Below are 20159 nucleotides of genomic sequence, written 5' to 3'. Positions count from 1 at the left end.
AAACTTAACTTAATATCAATAAAGTATTAATAGGTGATTTGGTCAAAGGACAGGAATGCTTGCAATTTTAACAACTGAAATTGCACATGAACATTAATAACTCATAACAGTTAATAAGTAACAGATGCTAAAGTTTTTGAACTTTTACAACAATTTTAAAGGTCATTTATTCAACAAAATTGCAAACAGGCGTAATTGTTGTTTTTTAAAAATTTTAACCAAATATTTGATTTAGCTATCAGATATGATCAGAGATGAAACAAATTTTTATTTAAAGTTTGAAATTGAAAGCTATAAGAAAATGTATGCCAGGAGAAAAAAAAACTGTCAATTTACAATTTCTTTTTAAATAAGAACATTTAGAAAAAAATGAACGTTAATGTAAATGAAAGTGTGTGCTCATGACCAAGATCAATCCCGCAAAGATGAAAATAAATAAAATAAAACCAGTTTTGCTGACAAAAGGAACTGTTAAGCGATTATTAGAAACTTATTTCAGATTCATTTGACAATCAAATCAGTTATAGAGGTTTTAATCATGTCTGGATGATGATTGTTATTTCTGATTCATCAGATAAAAATTTTATTTTCTAATTTAAATAATTTGCGATTTCTAATGTATTTTTTTACTTTATTTTCCATAAAAATTTACTTTATTTTCTTTTAAAAATTTTTTGAATATTAAGGATGGGGAATATGGAAAACCATATTCATGAATTTATAAATAAAGGCTCTTGAGAAAAATGGATTTAGTTTTTGAATAATGATTGACGAAACTTTTCTAGAACTCAAAAGTTTAGTCAACTCAGAATATTTCATGATCTTTATCAATGCAGTAGTTAGTTGTACGGCCACCCCGGCATACAGAACATATATAGGACATTTTATGACAATTAACAGAATAATATAGCCTAGAAACTAACACATATAAATATTTAAACTATAAATGAACCAAATTAATAATCTGCATAAGTGTCAACAATTAAGGCAATAAGAATTAAAACGAAGAACGGTTTATGGATAAGCTTATGATTTACAATTTCATCCGAAAAAAGAATAAAAGTGGAAACAACTCTTCAGCAATATTCTTCTAATGGATGCAAGAATATTGTTTAACAAATTTGCTTCACTAGCTTCGATTATGATTTAACTTCTTTTCTCAATGCAAATTGATGGGAACAAAAAAGGCACAATATCATGATACAACATGAAAAAGTCTTTGCGGTTCTCAAGCACAAATCACTGTGATTGTACCTGAGATTAAAAAATATTTGAGCCATCTCAAAAGTTTCAATCATCTCTCTCTGATTGTTAAATGAATGTACATTTTATGTAAAACGGAACCTCAGTTCAGAAGATTCTTCGGGTTGAAGACAGCTGCCACGGTTGCAGTTAATTTTGAGGTTGTGCAGGTATATAGAATATTTATTTTCTAACAAGAAAAAGCACCAGTCTTTTCGTTATATCTCCTCATTTCTCACTTGTTTAATAGGAATGTACAAACACACCGCCGACATTTGCAACTAGGATAGTACTGAAAGCACGACGCTTCCAGTGACTTTCTTCAGGATTTCGACTGCTTCCTCGTGGGATAGGCCTTCCAGGCTGCGGTCGTTGACACTTAGAATCTGATCACCTCGCTTCAGACGACCATCCTTGGCCGCAGCACCGTTGTCGAACACTTTTTTCACGTAAATCGGAAGATCCCCGTGGGGGCTGCCATATCCTCCGACGATGCTGAAGCCTAAGCCAGCAGATCCTCGCTCCAGAGAAATGGTTTTGAATTCAGCTGGGCTGTTGGAATAAACAAGGTTTTACAACAGCATATGCATTTACCCCATACAAATTACATGTTTAATACAGGTCAAACTTGAAGAATGGCCCGACTCTTACCTATTAAAGTTAGTTCCCCTTTATATTCATACAAATTCATTAAAATTAGTACAGCCTATTTCGACTGTCTAACACCACAAATCAGACAAGGCAGTCTTAAAATGAACAAAGGTGGAGTTGGGCTACTATTTAAATGAAGGCCTTCATATAATACTTATACATAAAATACTTGTTTTCTGGTGAGACCATCACTATACTAAAAATAGAATTATCCAGTGACGAACAAGGTTTTTCCAGTTTTTGTATTATTCATGTTTTGAGCGTGTAATTCATATTAGATACAACAACAAAAGCAGAACAATCTTATATATCTCGCGTATTCTAGGTTTAATACAGTTGAGCTGTTCTGTAGCATTAGATGACAGAAAATTTTTTAACCATTAAATGATTCTATCAATATATATCGTTACACCACATCGATCTTCACAACACCAGTTTTTGTCACAAAGGAACATGCTCTGTGAGAACTGTACCGTTTAACTTTTTACACGTTCCTGTGATATTTACTTCGTTTTGAAGTTCATACAGTAGTGTCAGCTACTTCATACAGTAGTGTCAGTGATAAACACTCATTTCATTTTAAACTCAGATAGAGTACTTAACTGAATCAAGATGCGTGAAATGGATGTATTGTAGCAAAAAAAAAAAAAAAATAGTCATACATGCTTTAAAACTGACATGTTTATTCGTGTTAAAATTGATTTAAAATTATTCAACGGCCTCGGCGGATAGTTTAAACCCATTTAACATCTTTTCAGTTATTTAAAAATAAAACGCAATAGCAATAATTATCATCAACTGATTAAAATCAATATACTTTAACTGAGCCGCGACGGCTCTGGCGATAGAGCATTCGCCTTCCAATGCGGCGAACCAGGTTCGAATCCCAGTCGATACGAATTCCGCATCCGGCTTGCACCGACCACAGTGCTGACGCGAAATATCCTCAGTGGGAGACGGATCATGGGTTAGAGTCCCCTTGCCGTCAGGCTAACCGTGGGAGGTTCTCGTTGTCTTCCTCTCCATGTAACGCAAATGCGGGTTAGCTCCATCAAAAAGTCCTCTACGAAGGCAAACTTCTCCCAATACTCGATTCAGGACATCCCTTGTCTTCTGGATTGGGTTCAAAATTACAAGGCTACGGAGTTGAATATTAGTAGTCGTAAACCCATAAAATTGGGTCGGCTGTTCAACAACGGTTATTAAAAAGATATACTTTAACTGAACCGTGATGGCTCAGGAGATAGAGCGTTCTAATTCCAATGAAGTGAACCGGGTTCGAATCCCAGCGATGGCTGGTCGATAAGAATTCCGCATCCGGCTTGCACCGACCACAGTGCTGACGTGAAATATCCTCAGTGGAAGACGGATCATGGGTTAGAGTCCCCTTGCCGTCAGGCTAACCGTGGGAGGTTTTCGTGGTCTTACTCTCCATGTAACGCAAATGCGGGTTAGTTCAACACCTCCTAGAAGTAGAAAGGCCTCAGCACGGATAAATTTAGTAGTCCGATGTGACGAAGTTAATTGCGCAGTAGATGAAAAGTAAAAAAGATGTCATTACGTTAGGGGTACTAAGCTGCGCAGTGGTTGAAAATACAAAATATGTCATTACGTTTGGACTACTAAGGGATATTTCTGGTAACCCGTGCTGAGGCCTGTTCTTTCTAGGAGGTGTTGGTTAGTTCCATCAAAAAGTTCTCCACGAAGGCAAATTTCACCCAATACTTGATCCAGGAGTTTCCGTGTCTTCTGGCTGAGGTTCAAAATTACAAGGCTACCTACCGCGTTGAACATTTGTAGTCGTTACCCCAAACATTGGGTTGGCTGTTCAACGACGGTTATAATATAAAATAAAATATACTTTAACTATATATAAATAATTAATGCTATTATAATTTAAGTTTGTATACCTCGATTTTTCGGGATAAGAATTATTAAAAAAAGATAATGAAACATGGTTTTTAAGCAAAATCGTACTTAATGGATAACAAAAAGGTGGCAGAAAAATAGCAATCGGGATAACATATTTGAGAGTTTAATAAGTTTTTTCGGCGAACTGCTATCATATCATTTAGAATAATAACAGAACTAATCTCTTTCATTTAGTAACTAAATGTCACTACAGGTTATAAATATAATAAGCAAATAATGATATAGAATATCAAATTGTTGTGCATTTGCTTATTTTCTTAAACTTTGATTTTTTTATCGTTGTTAATGTTGCACTAGAATTACACTAATGGATTGATAGTGGCGGTTTTTAATTAATCCTCACAGATGAGCCCAAGACAATACTGGAGCATGTGTACATTACCATAATTTAGATTGGAGGATACATGATAATAGTAATTATCCGCCCCGCGGCAGAACGAGGACATTTGATGTACTTTTATAGCTTTTAAGAGGAAAAAAAATATTATCACAAGAAATGAGATCTGGATATAAATGCAAAATCTAAAAAAAAATACGATCTTGATTAAAAAAAAAAAAAGCTAAATGATTGTTATAGACCAGTGGTTCCTGAACTTTTTTGTCTCGTAGACCCCTTGCCATGTTTTTCGGTATTGGGTAGACCCTCTGCTTACCTGATATTGATTTTTTGTAAATTCATCAACTTCAAATGTATTTTTGACAGCTGGTATAGTTCTACTCACTGTGAAAGATTTAAATTTTTAACTGTAGTGAAGTGTAGTGTGAAAAACGTAAGAAAAAAAAACACATGATAATTCTATACATTTATTAATTAAATTCAAACTAATTTAATTAAATTAATATGTAAACGGAATAAAATAGTGCACTATAAGATCCGTACTCCGCTACTAATATTATAATTGGGGAAGTAAGTTTGTGTACAAAACCGTAATAGTGTATTGTCGGTCTGTTTATTACGTTTTCGCGTAAAAACTAAGCAACTTCCAAACTAAGCAACGTAAAAACTAAGAAATTTCCGTGATCTTTGTGAGCAGATAAAGTAGGAGGTCTAGCTAGCTAAAGAGTTCACACAGGCTAGGCTACAATTTACCGCGGGAAAATACTTTTTTGTTACAAAATAAAACCTTATACGCAGAGAAAATTAAAACGTACGCGGGCGGAGCTGCAGACAAATGCTAGTTAATAATATTTCAGTTTCATACAACGAAAAATAATCCTAGTAACTTAAATTGTAATAAAATTTTTACTTCATAGCTACTTTTGTAAATTATGTAGAACGTAGATAGATATATGTCTTTATATTATAAGGTAGTATAATGTAAGTAAATAGGTACTATCAGTGCATGTTGATTATTACATTCATGAAATGCCAAAATTAAAAGTCACGACCTGCTTATATGAGATCCACTATCGTTGACCCCCATTTTTATTTCATGGATCCCCAATTTTTGTTCATTTAACATGGATCCCTGGGGGTCGATATAGACCACTTTGGAAATCACTGATATAGACAATGATTTTCGCCAATGAAAATCATTGCAAGAAAAATAGGGATGAAAAATCGGAAATTTCAAAAAATTCGCTTTGAAGCTAGTTTTGGACACTTTTGCACAGTTAAAACCAAGAACTGTGTCCCTAAACTATTAACATGAAAAAATCAACTGCACGTAAGTAACGTCAGTAATTTTTAAAAAAAATATTTTAGAATCTTTAGACCCAAATACGACGTTGCATTACACATAGATAAAAATAAATAATGTTTTGTAAATCGAGCCAACTTTTGTAGGGCGTTAAAAAAAGATATTTGGCGACTAAATCCAACAAGAGAATGCACAGTTGTTTTCTCCAATTAGGAGATAATTGTCGCCTCTATTGTTTCGTTCAGTAACTTGCCAGGGTGCCAAAAATATTTTAAAAGCCTAGAAAAGTTCTACAGGTTTACAATAACAAATAAATGATATGTAAAAATTCTAATTAAATTGCATTATTCCGGTTCCAACAAATTTAAAAGTTTTAATTGTTTTTCAACAGTTTATCTTCGACTAGTTTGAACTCACTAATTTTTTAAATAAATGTATTTTTCAAAAGCAGCAATTTTTTTATAAGTAAACTAGCAATTGATACTGATGCAGTCTTTAAAATACTTGATAAAACAGAATTATCTGCTGTTTAATTTTAAACAATGGCTAGTTCTAAACCAATGAAAAAATTCCATTTATGAAACGCCTCCTTTGAATAATCCAATTGAAATTTTTGGGCGAATTTCAAAATCGTGGGTGAAAATTGCCCCTTTGACCCACTGTCCAAATTTCAGGATGCTAGCACAAATAATTTTGGAGTATACCTCGAGATACATAAACTCTTCATTCTCATAATTAGATAACAATCTTTGAATCCCTATTCAATCTCCGTAATCCTTCCTTAGTGGTTGCATACGTCATAAAAGGTACGCATTGTTCTAATTTCATCTTTCCAGCTTCAGTAGTTTAGGTTTTGCGACAGTGGCGTAGCGAGCTTAACTCGCGCCCGGGGCACAATACCTTTTTAGCGCCCCCCCCCCCATTCGAAAACCATATAGTATTATATGTAAAATATGCTCCCAAATTATTAAATAAATAATGTAAAGTAAATAAAGTCATAGGCTCAAGCTAGACTTTAAATTTGAGACAAAAAATGCAGTTGAGAAAACAAGACTAGATTCTGAATTGTATATGATCATCTAGAATTAGTTCAAAAGATACCTATTATTTATTTTACATATTTATAAAGAAATATTTTAAAAACACGCAGTTTTAAAACAATAAAAAAGTAAATATTTATTATCTCTAAGGAGATACATATATTTAATAATATGATTATAATACATTAATAAAACTAATTACTATGTATAAATTTTCCGCTTTTGATGAAGCAAATTTATCAATAATGTCATCAAAGTTGATCATTACAAATTTGTTTCTTTCCACAATTAATGTTAGGTCACTTAGACGATCTTGTCCCATCGTTGATCGTAGATATGTCAAAATTAATTTTAATTTGAGGAATGAACGTTCGCAGCTAGCAGTTGATACTGAGATAGTCAGGAGTACTTGAAGTGCCACTCTCAGGTTTGGAAAAACATCTTCTCCGTACGAGATTATAAAAGTACGAAATTCTAATAGAGTTTTACGTTCAATTTCTTTTCTACTGTGGAGACAATTTGCAGTCACATATTTCGATAAGAAGTTCTATTCCATTGAAATCTGTATTATAAAATTCGCCCAAATATTTGCAATTTTTTTTTCAAGGTCGTTATCAACATTATCCTCGTTTAAATTTTCAATGTCTAGTAGAAATCCAAATATGAAATAAAGGTCACTTAATCGTGTACATATTTCTTGTTGCAGGCGATCAAGAACGCTTTTCATAACGCGAGAAATTTCACTTTCTGTGGAAAAAAAACAACATCTCTAGCCAATTCTCCGAGCACGTATTGTTGCATCAATATCCCATTTTTCACAAAGAGACTTTCGTTTCTTCTATTGCCTCTTCACAGAGCTTGTCTCGAATTTCGGGTAGTTCAATCGCTAATGATACAAGATCATTGAACCCTTCTCTAAAATTCATTCTAGGATCTTGTAATCTGAGCTGCACACGATCAATCCTCCTTAAGATTTCATATTAGAAATGAACTAAAGTTATGAAACAAAAAGTTAGTACATTTTGAAACAGAATTGTAGCTTCACTTCTGATGTCACTTGTAGTGGTAGTGTCCTTTGCTAATTTTTCTAATAATTCTACTATATTCTCTAGCCCATTGATGATAACGCTAACCGCTTGTATTCTGCCGCTCCGTTGTGTTTCAGATTCACGTTTGACAGTTTCTGTTAAAGTATTTTTTAATAATTCCCATCGTAACGTTGAGCGTGAGAAAAACAGATATATGCTTTCTGTGGTCTGCAGTTTGTTAAAGAAATTTCATCGGAATTTAATTATTCTATAATTGTATTTTTGATCGAGGCTGCATCTTTAGCATGTATTTCAATAACCCCCCCTCCCTAAAAAAAAAGATTTTTTGATGGAAACTTTTTTATTCATAAAATCAACATCTACATACCTAACGACTTGGGACATTTGTTCTCGATGAGAGATATCAGGAGTTGAATCAAACAAAAGTCCATAATATTTATTTCTTTTGATATCGTTTATTAGTTGATTTCGAACTGTAGATGCCAGAAGATGGATGAATTCATTTTGGATCTATGTTGACAAATATGAGACAGTTTTTGGAGTTTCTGTGGCATGTTAAAGATGATTTGCTAGTAGCGAATCAAACTGAGCTACAAGTTTAAGTAAAGATAATAGGTTTCCAACTTTTGTACCAACTTGAAGTGTTAGTTTTTTAACATGGCTTCATTATTTATTTTATTACTTACCAAGAATGCCTTGAATGCACGAAATAACTTAAACGTTAATATTTCGAGTATTTCCCTAATTTGTTGCAGATTTCCACTACCTGTCGTAAGTATCAAAGATACGTACAGTCACGGAGAAAAGTATCCGGAAGGTAACAAATAAGGAATCATTTATTTTTTTAATACAGATATTTCTCAGGCACACAACAAATACGGCGTTTGCGTCCTTTCCTAGAAACGGCAAACGCTGTATTTGTTGTGTGTCTCCTTTCGATCCTTCAGTTGTTATTTTCCGGCTACTTTTTTCCGTGTCCATATAAGTACATTAAACTGTACATATAAATACATTAGAGAGCTATTGTTATCGTTTTAACAAGCGTAAGCTACATTGCGTTTATGGAAATAAAAATAAATATTGTTCTGAAGGAAAGACTGTTTGTACTTTGTAAACTTCAAATATTTTTAACATATTGTTTCATCAGACAAATCAAGAAAGGAGATAATTTCTGTAACCACACAGCGTTGATGCCATAAGGAAGTGCTGTCGGACACAGATCGAGTCAGCCCTGCGAGTAGACAAGACGTGCCATTTCTATTATGAATATATTATTACACTTTGAATTAGACTATTAATATTCCTTTTTATTTACAAATTAACATTAATTATATTACACTGGCACTAAAATTAAAATATGTTTTCCAGAAACCAATTATAATAAAAATTATCCAGCAATTTTTTGTTTTGCGGACCATTTGGCGCCCCTTTGTGGGTAGCGCCCGGGGCATGATGACCCCCCTTGCCCACCCCTCACTACGCCACTGTTTTGCGATGATGAATCAGTCAGTAATCAGTAAGTCAGGAGAAGCCTTTTAATATGCATAGACAACTTCGAAAATTTTATATTATTTAAACACATGTATGTTAATTATATGCACTTCAAAGTTAGAATAATACTGCCGCGTAATTGAAAAAAAAAAAAAAAAAAGCTACGTAAGTGCTTCATGATAGATTTTGAGAAAAACAGATTGACAACTATTTTTATTTATTACAATATTAAAATAAAATTTAAAACAAAATTTATTTTTGGAAATTTTTATTTTTGCGGAGTAAGTAGCTTATTACATGATAATGCCAACTATATAAAAATATAGTTAATAACAGTTCAAAAAGGCAAAAAAAAAAAATATATATATGTATTTATAATACATAACATTGTTTGATTTAAAAAAAAGAAAGAAAACCGTTCAAAATAAATGCTTTAAAATATATACAGTAATATTGGGAGTCCAGTAATCGGGAATAGTAGATATTTTTAGAAACCTGGTAAAAAATGAAGTTAAAAACGAATAAACGTAAGGAATCAAAAATTAATAATACAGCGAGGATTAGAAAATCTAACGAGTCACCAATTGTTAACGAAGGTCGGGGGTAAAAAAAAAAAAACCGTTTGATTGCCTGATGAAACATGAAGTTTTCTTTTTAACAATTATCTTGAAGCTTTTCCGGTTTCCTCCAGCAATCAAACAGGCTTTGATGTTTTAGTATCAAATTTCAGTGTAGTGATATAAAACAGCTTTCACTTTCTGAAAAGGATTCCAAAAATACAAATTAAGGGCGGTTATTAGGGGACACCCTGCATATTAATTACTAATGGATCTTTCTAACGTCATCACTACGTAATCTAAGTAAAACAGCAAATACACAATGAAGGCGGACAGAAATGACAATATGGATTTCCTGGTGAAATTTAACGGTTATCTCAATTTTTAAAAGAGAAATAAATTTACACTCAAAACTAACCGACATTGATAAACCAGTTTCAACAAAAATAAGATACAACCTTGAATAACCTATGATCGGATTTTCACTTACGAAAAACCAATCACAATGGTTTGACTCATATATGTTAACTAATAATTAAGTTGTATAATTCTTGGCCATAGATGGCGCCACTGGAAAACAAGTACAATCGCACCTCTTACCTTAATGGACTACGACAACAACAACAATAATTAAGTCGTGGAATAAGGCGCAAAAACGTACTTTCTCTGAATACACATACCTTTTGTGACAAATTTGAATTTTTAATAATTGAAATTGATATGTGGAGCACAGCCTCAAAAATATGGTTCCAATAATTCAGTCAGGAGAACGGTCGACATTTTATACCCCTTAATGTTAATTCAATTTGAGCGTATTTAAAAACTATGAAAAAATTAATCACTTATGAGAAATAATTAAATAATAAAAAAAATTTCGAAAATTATTTTTTCATTAAATAATTAAACGAATTTTAAAATTGCGAGTAAAAGTTTTTTCGATTCACCACTAGATTTTGAACAAGACATGGATTTTATTTGAAATACACATAAAAAAATTAAATTAACGCAAACTTTCGACCGTTTTCTCCGTAAAATAATTGGACCGTATTTTCCAGATTGCGGTTACCCCCACTGTTTTGAGGAATCCGCCAAAAGCATAGTGTGTTTATTCAAGGAAGGTACGGTTTTGCGTCTGATTTCGTAATTTAGTTAGCAGTTAGCACTAATTAGCATATTTGAGGTTAGCCTTTTAATCCCTAACGATTGGTTTTGAGTACGTAAAAATACAATTATTAGAACAAAAATTATTCAGGGTGATAATCCTTTGTTTGGTTCACTCAAAATTTTATTAAATTAAGTTTGCTTTGATAAATCTTAAACCAAAGTTAACATTAATTTTTGTTTAACTAAATAACTAGTTTATTCATAATTGCCTTTATGAATTCGTTCATTTAAAAAATTTCCATCTACTTAATTCATTAAATTTAATGTCACCTGAAAATAAGAGGTATTGTTCATTAATTTCAATAGTTCCGTTTATTATCTTAAAGCATAAATGTAATTGGGTGATTTGTAGGTCAGCTGTAAATCAAAAAATTATTTTATTTCGTTTCTTAATTAAAAGCAACAGGTAAAAGTTACAAAATACATGTTCCTGATTTTAAAATCTTATAATTTATAAATCTGAAAACATTACTATTTCTTTTATTAAAAAATGTATACAGATACGAAATACAATCTGCTTCAAATACAGTTTTCTTATCATAATTCATAAAATAAATAAATTAATTAATAAAATAAAATAAACAAATAAATAAAGTAAAATAAACAAATAAATAAATAAGGGATAAAAAAAGATCCAAGTTTCAGAAAGAAACAAACAACTTAAAATAAATAAATAGTAAAATAACAAATATAATAAAATAAATATTTCCCACGAAATAAAATAGAGCAAAAAGTTAGGTATGCATTGCTCAAAACCAAGGAAACATATACAATTGAAAATCTAGTAAATTTTCAATGCAATTCATAGGCATGCATTTAGTTCAAGGAACAGTGCTTAGAAAAGAAATAATAATAATTTTTTAAAATATAAAGTGCATAAAAACCATAATTGAAAAACAAATGAAATTGAAATAAATAATAAAAACTGAAGATCTTTAAGTCTGGATACATTGTTATAGTTCATAAACATACCTTCAGTTCCTTTCTCTATGGAATGCATGAGGAAAAATCTCTTTTAAATGTATTGGAATGTTTTCTGAGCTATTAATGCAGATCGCAATAAGCTAAAAAGTGCATAACTTAGTGACAAACACACACAAAACAATACTAAGAAAGACAAAAATGAATCACTTTTGTTCTGAGGATAAGTTGAAGCCGATTGACACTTAGAAACCAACGTTGAAAAAAGAAACAACGTTTCAGTTAAAGATACAAAATATCGCTTCTAGACAAGAATTTTAGCGATGAGTGATTAAATCGTAGAGATTAGAAATGAATCTGTATCAGTTGTATTTCTAATATTTCGTATTAAAGGTTCTTAGTACTTTGAATGAATCATGAAATTAACGAGTAAATTTTTTGTAAATTCATTTCCAAAATATCTGCATTGAAACATTTGTATCAGTTTTGAATTTGATATTTTGTATTTAAAACAAAGGTACATAGTACTTTGAATGAATCATGAAATTAAAGAGTACATTTTGTAAAAATTCATTTCCGAAATATCTGTATCAGTCCTGGATTTGATATCTTGTACATGCAACTTTAAAAAATCATGGAATTCACAAGTACATTTTGTATAAACTTATTAAAAAAAATATCTGTATCAAAAGATTTGTACCAGTCTCGAATTTGAAAATTTGTATTCGCAATTGAAAGGTTTTGAGTATTTTGAGTTGTAGTTCTGTTGTTGTTGTAGTTCATTTACGCCGCACTAAAGCTGCACAACAATGGGCTATTGGCAACGGTCTGAGAAACATCCCTGAGGATGATCCGAAGACATGCCATCACAATTTTGATCCTCTGCAGAGGGGATAGTACCCTCGCTTCGGTAGCCCGACAACCTGCGTGCGAAGTCGAGCACTTTACAGTAGAACAGTTTAAGGAGGACCAATACCGCATACCCTCGGTCCCTAGGCAGACTGATCCAAGTGGTCACCCACCAGCACACTGACCGCAGTCAGTGATGCTTGACTTCGGTAATCTGATGGGAACCGTGTCTTAATGATCAGCTATGTAGATTACAGCTTTCTTAATTTCAAAAATAGTAAAATCTGTGGCCCGCCAAATGTGTAGAAAGAACATCTTATTTAGGTGTTCTATTAAAGTTATATCAAAGAAATGCAGAATATCTTTCAGTATGTAGATAGAACATCTTATTTAGATATTCTATTAAAGTTGTATTGAATAAAGGCAGGATATCTTTCAGTAAGTGGAAAGAACATTTTATACTTATCCTCAGATCAAAGAAAAATTGAAGGGAGATAAATAAAAGAAAAAGCACATTAGTATAGACACATAGTGAACATGCAAGTGAAGAAGACTGCAACTTAAAGAAGAAGAAATTTGGCACCATAGGGGGACAGAATTTTAAAGAATGTTGTTAAAATTACCTAAGCATTTGTATGCTCTCATGATGATTTAACATGGCTGGAAAATATAAGATAGTCAGACACAAAAATAGAATTTCTCGCTTCCATACCAATCCAATCGAATATTTACTCAATTACTATTACTCAATTGAATGAGCACAGTGAACGAATTTCATTTCAGTTGTGTATTTTCCATAATTGAATGAGCACAGTGAACGAATTTTATTTCAGTTGTGTTTTTTCCATAATTGAATGAGCACAGTGAACGAATTTTATTTCAGTTGTGTATTTTCCATAATTGAATGAGCACAGTGAACGAATTTTATTTCAGTTGTGTATTTTCCATAATTGAATGAGCGCAGTGAACGAATTTCATTTCAGTTGTGTATTTTCCATAATTGAATGAGCACAGCGAACGAATTTTATTTCAGCTGTGTATTTACCATAATGAAATTTACTTTTCTTTATTTATTTTATTTTTAATTCCACTTATTTTTAGCGTCAAAATACCGAGCGTAAATTGTTTATTTTTAAACAATTTAAGTTAAAGAATTGGTCAAATAGTTTTTGTAAAATTAAAATTTAAATTAATATTTAAGAAATGCATTTCCGATCAATTTAATAAAAGTAATGGGACCATAATTTCCAGATTGGAGCTATCCTGCACATTTTAAAGGTCAAGAATAAGAATACGTCAAAAAATGTATATGTTTATTTAGAAAAAATACGTTTTTGTGTCTGATTTTGTAACTTAAATTATCGTCTGCACTAATTAATTAGCATACTTAAGGTTTAATCCTCGAAGCAATAAGATTGTATCTTAGAAAGTTAAAATCTGATCACTAGATCAAAAGTTGTTCAGGTGTTCCATTAGAAAATCGTAATAAGTGGAATTCTTTTTTGTTAATTTAATAAGTTTCATTTTTTTGGAAGTAATTATAAAGCACACATTTTCCTTTTCTTTTTTTTTTAAAAAAAAGTTTGATTATTCCTTAATTAAACATTAAAAAAGCATTAGAATTTTTTTCTGAATTTCTTTAAAAATTTAGTGTTATAGAGAAAGTTTTAATTCATTCTAAGGCCTAATATTTATAGAGAATATAAAATAAACTGCTTTTTGAAATAAAACAATTACTGCTGCATTTTTGGTTTTTCTAAAAATAATGTAAGTTGTATTGTTCTAATTACAGGCTGAAGCTTTTTTAATTAATATAAAATTAGATAAATGCTGAAAATTTCCAAACGGTTTAAATAGAATTATTCAAATTAAAATAATTTCCCGATATTTTAAAAACAGTTCATGATAGCAAATGTTTTAAAAACTAGTTTTAGGAGCACTTGACCTAATAACTGAAACAATGAAATTTTAATGATTAGAATGAATTTTGAACATATGAGATATAATTTTTCCAAGGGGTCATGTATCCAATTAAAACTAATCAAAATGATGCGATATCTGCTGAACTTCATTGGAAGTATCAGGCGTAAATAAAATAAAGATATGAGGATAATTCAATAAATAAAAGATATGAGGATAATTCAACTTTAAAGACTTTTTTCATAAAACAATACAAATAGTTAATTAACTGAAATCCTGTGTCATTTTATTAAACAAATAATAAAGAGTTTCAAACAATAATATTAGTAATTAAAAAGCATGTAATTAAAAACAACTGCCTCAACTAAAAAATTTAAGATTTGTACATTTTCAGAGAATTTTCATATTTCTCAGAAATTTAAATTGCTTATTTTCTAAAAGTATGGGCCATCCAAAAAATTTCTAAGACATACAATTGGATTGAAAAGAAAATAATGGCATACAACTTGACAGTTATTGAAAAATAATAAAATATATAATTTAAAAAGTAATTTAATACATGGAATAAACAACAGATAATAAATTTAGTGCATGAATGAAAATAAAAATATGATTTTAAATAATAAAACAGTACAAATTTGTGTTCTATTTGTAAATTTTAAGTAAGAACTATAATAATACTTACGTGTCCATGTTTTCCTTTATTTTAGGAGTCGTTGTTAAACAAGAAGTGCTTCTTCTAGAACCTGCTTTTAGACGACCAATTTTCATGTGAATTCTTCCCATTGTAGTCTGAAACAAATTGTTTTATTAGTGGTACTTTCATAAACTTTAAAACTCAATTCAGTTTATGAAGTATATTTTATTTATTACTTTCAGAACTGCAGCTGCATGCTCTTGTGTAGCAGTTTTTAAATCTTGACCATTTACTTCTAAAATTTGATCTCCTTGTATTAATCGACCATCAGCTTCAGCTATGCCTCCTTTGACCTGTTAAAACATTAAATTGCTATATGATTCCAATAAGATTTTTTTAAACATGAAATAAACAGGAAATCTGTCAGTAATTTTAAACTTAAAAAAAGTTTTTCAAACTCTTTGCACAAAGTTTTTTTTTAAGGTCCAAGAAAGATTTTAATCAATTAATCAATTCAAATTCAATGAAATTCGTTCATTGTAAAACTGAAATGATCAATATTAAAGAATGCATTTGGACTGTTTTAGATATTGTTTAAATATTATGCAATTGTTTCGAGTTTTTTGAACTTCAAGGAAGCTTTTAAATGGCATTAAAGAATGCATTTTGATTCTTTAAATTTTGTGCAATTATTTGAAGGTTCTTTAAAATCTAAGAAAGCTTTTAAACTGTATAAAAGAAAGCATTTTGATTGCGTTAGCTATTATTTAAATATTGTGCGATTGTAAGGAGTTTCTTGAAGTTCAAGGAAGCTTTTAAATGACATTACAGAGTGCATTTTGATTCTTTAAATTTTGTGCAATTATTTTATGTTTCCTTAGATCTAAGAAAGCTTCTAAACTGTATGAAAGAAAGCGTTTTGATTGCATTAGCTATTATTTAGATATTGTGCAATTCTAAGGAGTCTCTTGAAATTCAAGGAAGATTTTAAATGGTATTAGAGAATGGATTTTGATTCTTTAAATTTTGTGCAATTATTTGAAGGTTCTTTAAAATCTAAGAAAGCTTTTAAATTGCATTAACAAATGCATTTTGATTGTATTATGCATTGTTTAAATTTTGTGCAATTGTTTAAAGTTGCTTCAATATCCAAGAAAGCTTTAAAATTGTATTAAAGAAAGCATTTTGGATTTAACATTTATTTTTAAAATTTTGTGAAATTCTTAGAAGTTTCTTCAGATTTTCTGAACGAGATGATTGAACTAGTTGTTTGAATTATTAATACAATTGTCTGAGCATTTTAAGAATAATTCAGGTAAAATATAGCTAATTTGTTTGAATTTTGCGAATTTGTTGGAAGATTATTCTGCAGAATGATTCTCACTAGACATATTTATTTACTCAACTTATTGTTTCAATTGATGGCGATTCTTACAAACTCCGCAAAATAATTTACTCATGTATGAGATATCTAACTTGGTCTGTTTTATTATTAAAATTTTTAGCGATTATTAGATTACTCTGAAAAATAATTTCTGCTTTACTGCTTACCGTTTAATCCAGAAGTTTAATAATGTCTAAAGAATACTTGTTCCACAAATGCATGCTCTAGTTTTTTAACTTACAAACTGCAGTTTAATTACAACTCAACCTATTTGATTTAGATTTTTATAAGTGAAATTTTTTTTTGTGGATTACAGTAAATTCAGAAAAAATATCTAAAATTTTTTTGCTTTATTTAAAATTGTATCAGTTGTTGTTGTTGTAGTTCATTTGCGTCGCACTAGAGCTGCACAATGGGCTATTGGCGATGGTCTGGGGCACATCGCAGAGGATGATCCGAAGACATGCCATTACAATTTCGATCCTCTGCAGAGGGGATGGCTCCCCCGCTTCGGTAGCCCGACGACCTGCACGCGAAGTCGAGCTCTTAATATTTTTTTATAACTGTCGTTGAACAGCCGACCCAATTTTTTGGGTTTACGACTACTAATGTTCAACTCCACAGCCTTGTAATTTTGAACCATTCTAGAAGACAAGGGAACTCCTGGATCAGTACCCTTAGAGGTATTGATTTGTTATGGGAACATGGAGGACTTTGTGACACGACAGAATTAGCGTGCACCAGTCACCATTTACTACCCGGAAAGTCTTCGGCTGGCAGGGATCGAACTCACGACCTATTGGACATAAGGCCAGTGCCCTACCAACAAGACTATCAATTAAAAAGTTTATCTAAAATCTTAATTTTTTTTCTTCCGGAAATAAATATTTTTTCGTCGAGGAAGAATAAAAATGGAATTATGATATATAAAATGGACCAATAAATAAAACAGGATAAAAATTTGAAAATTAAATTATTCTTGAGATCCTTTTATAGCATTAAAACTACAAAAGCTGAGACAAAATTAGCAAGATTACAGCTCTATGTATACCCCTGTTCAAAACAAATCACGTCATGAATTCAGACATGTAAACTTTGAAATAGGATTTCGTTTTCAATATTTCTTGTCGTATAGTATTAGTAGAGTTCAATTTAATATTTAAAAGAAACCGTGGCTAAAACAATTATATATATATTTGTAAAAGATGCTCTAAACGGTGAAAAAAGCCAAGTTAGTGGCTTGTTCCTGTGTATTACTCTGTGCAGCTTTATATCTGTGTGCCTGTATCTGTTTTGTTTGTATCGATGCATTTATTCCTTTGAATGATTTTCATAACCGCTTCTTTAAAAAATCTTTTAAAGTTATGTTCATTTTTTAAAGAACCATTTTTAGGTGTGTGATGCGGCAGATCGTTTTTACACAGGGATCGAAATCGAACAATCTACAAGAAATAATTGTTAACTCACGACTTCTGATATGAATACGCCTGGTCCATTCTTTCGTCCAACAATGCTTAGGCCAAGACCTTTCCCAGACTTCTTGTACAATTCAACGTCCAGCGTCTCGAAGGCCTCTTCATCCTGATTCTGGCTGTCTTCGCGATATACCAGCATCTGAACAACTGTTGGTGTCTGTCTCAGTACAGTGATTGCATGTTCATGAAGGGCATCTCGCAGATCTTCTCCGTTCACCTTCAAAACAGAAATTCTTAATAAAAGAAGAAACAGAAAAATATCCATTACGTTAGTCCCTTGTCGCTCCCGTGAAAATGACGGGGTGGGGTTTCGCCCTCTATTTCTCGCTCCCGTGATATTGACGGGCTGTAGTTTTCAGTAATAACGCGCCAATAAGGATAAAACTTCAATTATAATAAATAAAATTAAATTCATTTCTTTTGCCCGGAAAAAATTGTATTTCTGATTTTACACGCCAGATGGCAGTACCAGGATATTTTTAAGGTAATTGTAGATAGTTTATTTTAAAAGTAGATGTCAGCAATAATCAAATACGTAATACAAATACAAAAGCCAAAAAATAGGCACTTTTATGACCGTTTCCTTAAAAATTAACCGATCGTTAAGTGGTTATTTACACGGCTAAATTAGAAGAAAAAAAAATCAAAGTCAAGATCTTAAGATAAAAAAATTTAATTCGACAATTAGTGTTATCTTCAGAAAGAAAAATGACCTAAACAGAAGTAGCGAGACCTTATAATGTATTGACCTTTTATACCTTATAAATTTTAAATTCTTTAAACATAGCAACTGAATTAAACGCTTGTTTCAAAGTAGTAAAAGAGTTAATGAAATTTTTATGCTGAATCCGTCTGAAACCGAAATTTTTTTCTACCTATGAATAAGAGTCACTGCCATTTCTAATACCTATCCCAATTTCATGTTAGAAAACTCCAAGCATTGCATGAAATAATGCTTTATTTCAAAATAATTCAGAACAGAGCATTCATACACACTTTAAAGTTCATAGTTAAATTAACGGCAATTATTGAGAGAGTTTACACCAAACTCAAATGCGTTTCTAACATTCGCGAATAATTTTTTTAGAAATTTCGGCGTTCGTTTTTAATCCGTTAGACGACAACGATAGATTGTTTCCAAATCGAGTAAGAGAAAGTGAAAGTTTGTCTTGCACGCTGCTGAAGATTCCACCGAAACAAGAGTAAACGCTTATAAAAGCCATGCATGTTTTTAGTTGTATAATAAATATAATTACGTTCTAATAAAAAGATATAAATATGCCAATTTTATTAAGTAATTTTATAATTTTTAATTTTTATCCGCTTCAGCTGTGTTAAGTGTAGTTCGAATTCATATTAATATTCTCTCTTTGCTATGAATATGTTTGATTAACAAACTAATTCTATTGGTATTATTGGAAATATTGTGTATAGTTATCTTGCTTTATTTTGAATCGCAAAAATAACTTTACTGACTCGAGTCTCATATCCTAGTGTAATTATAAATTTTATTCTAAGTGAATAACAGAAATAGTAACGACTTTTTTTACACCAAGAAGTGTAATTTCCTTACACTAAGAACTATCCTTAGTTCTGGGTGTAGTGAAGCACCTAAAACCATGGATTATGATTGGGTTTCACTTCGATGTAAAGTAGTTGTCACCGTATTTAGTGTTGAGATAAATGCAATTTTTTTTGCATTGTAAGCTTCATATTGAAGAAAGCAAAACTGGTGAGCGAAATGTGCATTTTTAATCGATTAAGACTGGTTGTCCAAACATTTATTAAATTCCCCTTATTAAATTATGCGTATTGTTAGACCATAATTTTGGTTGACCAGCCAAATTTAAGGAGAAATACAGGGTGTCTATAAAAGAACTCCGGGGTTTTGAGGCAAAATATTTTAATGAAATAAAAAACATACATACATGTTTTATACATGACTGAAAAGCTTACATTATCAAGTTTTTTTTAACACTTAGTAAAGTTCTATATGAGCCCCGTTAGTGGCACGGCAGACGTCTAAACGGTATTCTACCTCTTCCCATGTCCTGGCGAGCATGTCTGGGGGGACGGTTGCCACACAATTGACTATTCGTTCCCTGAGATCTTGGTAACCCCAACTCCAGGCTGCATCTTGTCAACGATTTTTTAGGGCTTCGAAGGCATGAAGCTCGGATTCTGTCCACTTTCTCTTGAGACACACT

General features: G+C 31.3%; 1 protein-coding gene across 8 annotated transcripts in view; it reads right to left on the bottom strand.

The window, feature by feature from the left end:
* Nucleotides 1-292: 292 nt before the first annotated feature.
* Nucleotides 293-20159, bottom strand: part of LOC107448785 (multiple PDZ domain protein) — a 684699-nt gene continuing 664832 nt past the window's right edge. For 4 of the 8 annotated variants that reach the window (XM_071183400.2, XM_071183401.2, XM_071183402.2 and 1 more), the window contains 4 exons: nucleotides 17945-18169; nucleotides 15330-15446; nucleotides 15142-15248; nucleotides 293-1794 (listed from right to left, as the gene is read on the bottom strand). In XM_071183400.2, the coding sequence (XP_071039501.2) occupies nucleotides 1524-1794; nucleotides 15142-15248; nucleotides 15330-15446; nucleotides 17945-18169 (720 nt within the window). In that variant the 3' untranslated portion in view covers nucleotides 293-1523. The other 4 variants (XM_071183404.2, XM_071183403.2, XM_071183406.2 and 1 more) reach the window with 3 other exon arrangements.

The sequence above is a fragment of the Parasteatoda tepidariorum genome, chromosome 7 (genome assembly GCF_982258835.1).
Source record: "Parasteatoda tepidariorum strain Cologne lab strain chromosome 7, Ptep-v5.0, whole genome shotgun sequence".
NCBI classification, from domain to species: Eukaryota; Metazoa; Arthropoda; class Arachnida; order Araneae; family Theridiidae; genus Parasteatoda; species Parasteatoda tepidariorum.
This window is presented reverse-complemented; position numbering and strand designations above follow the sequence as displayed.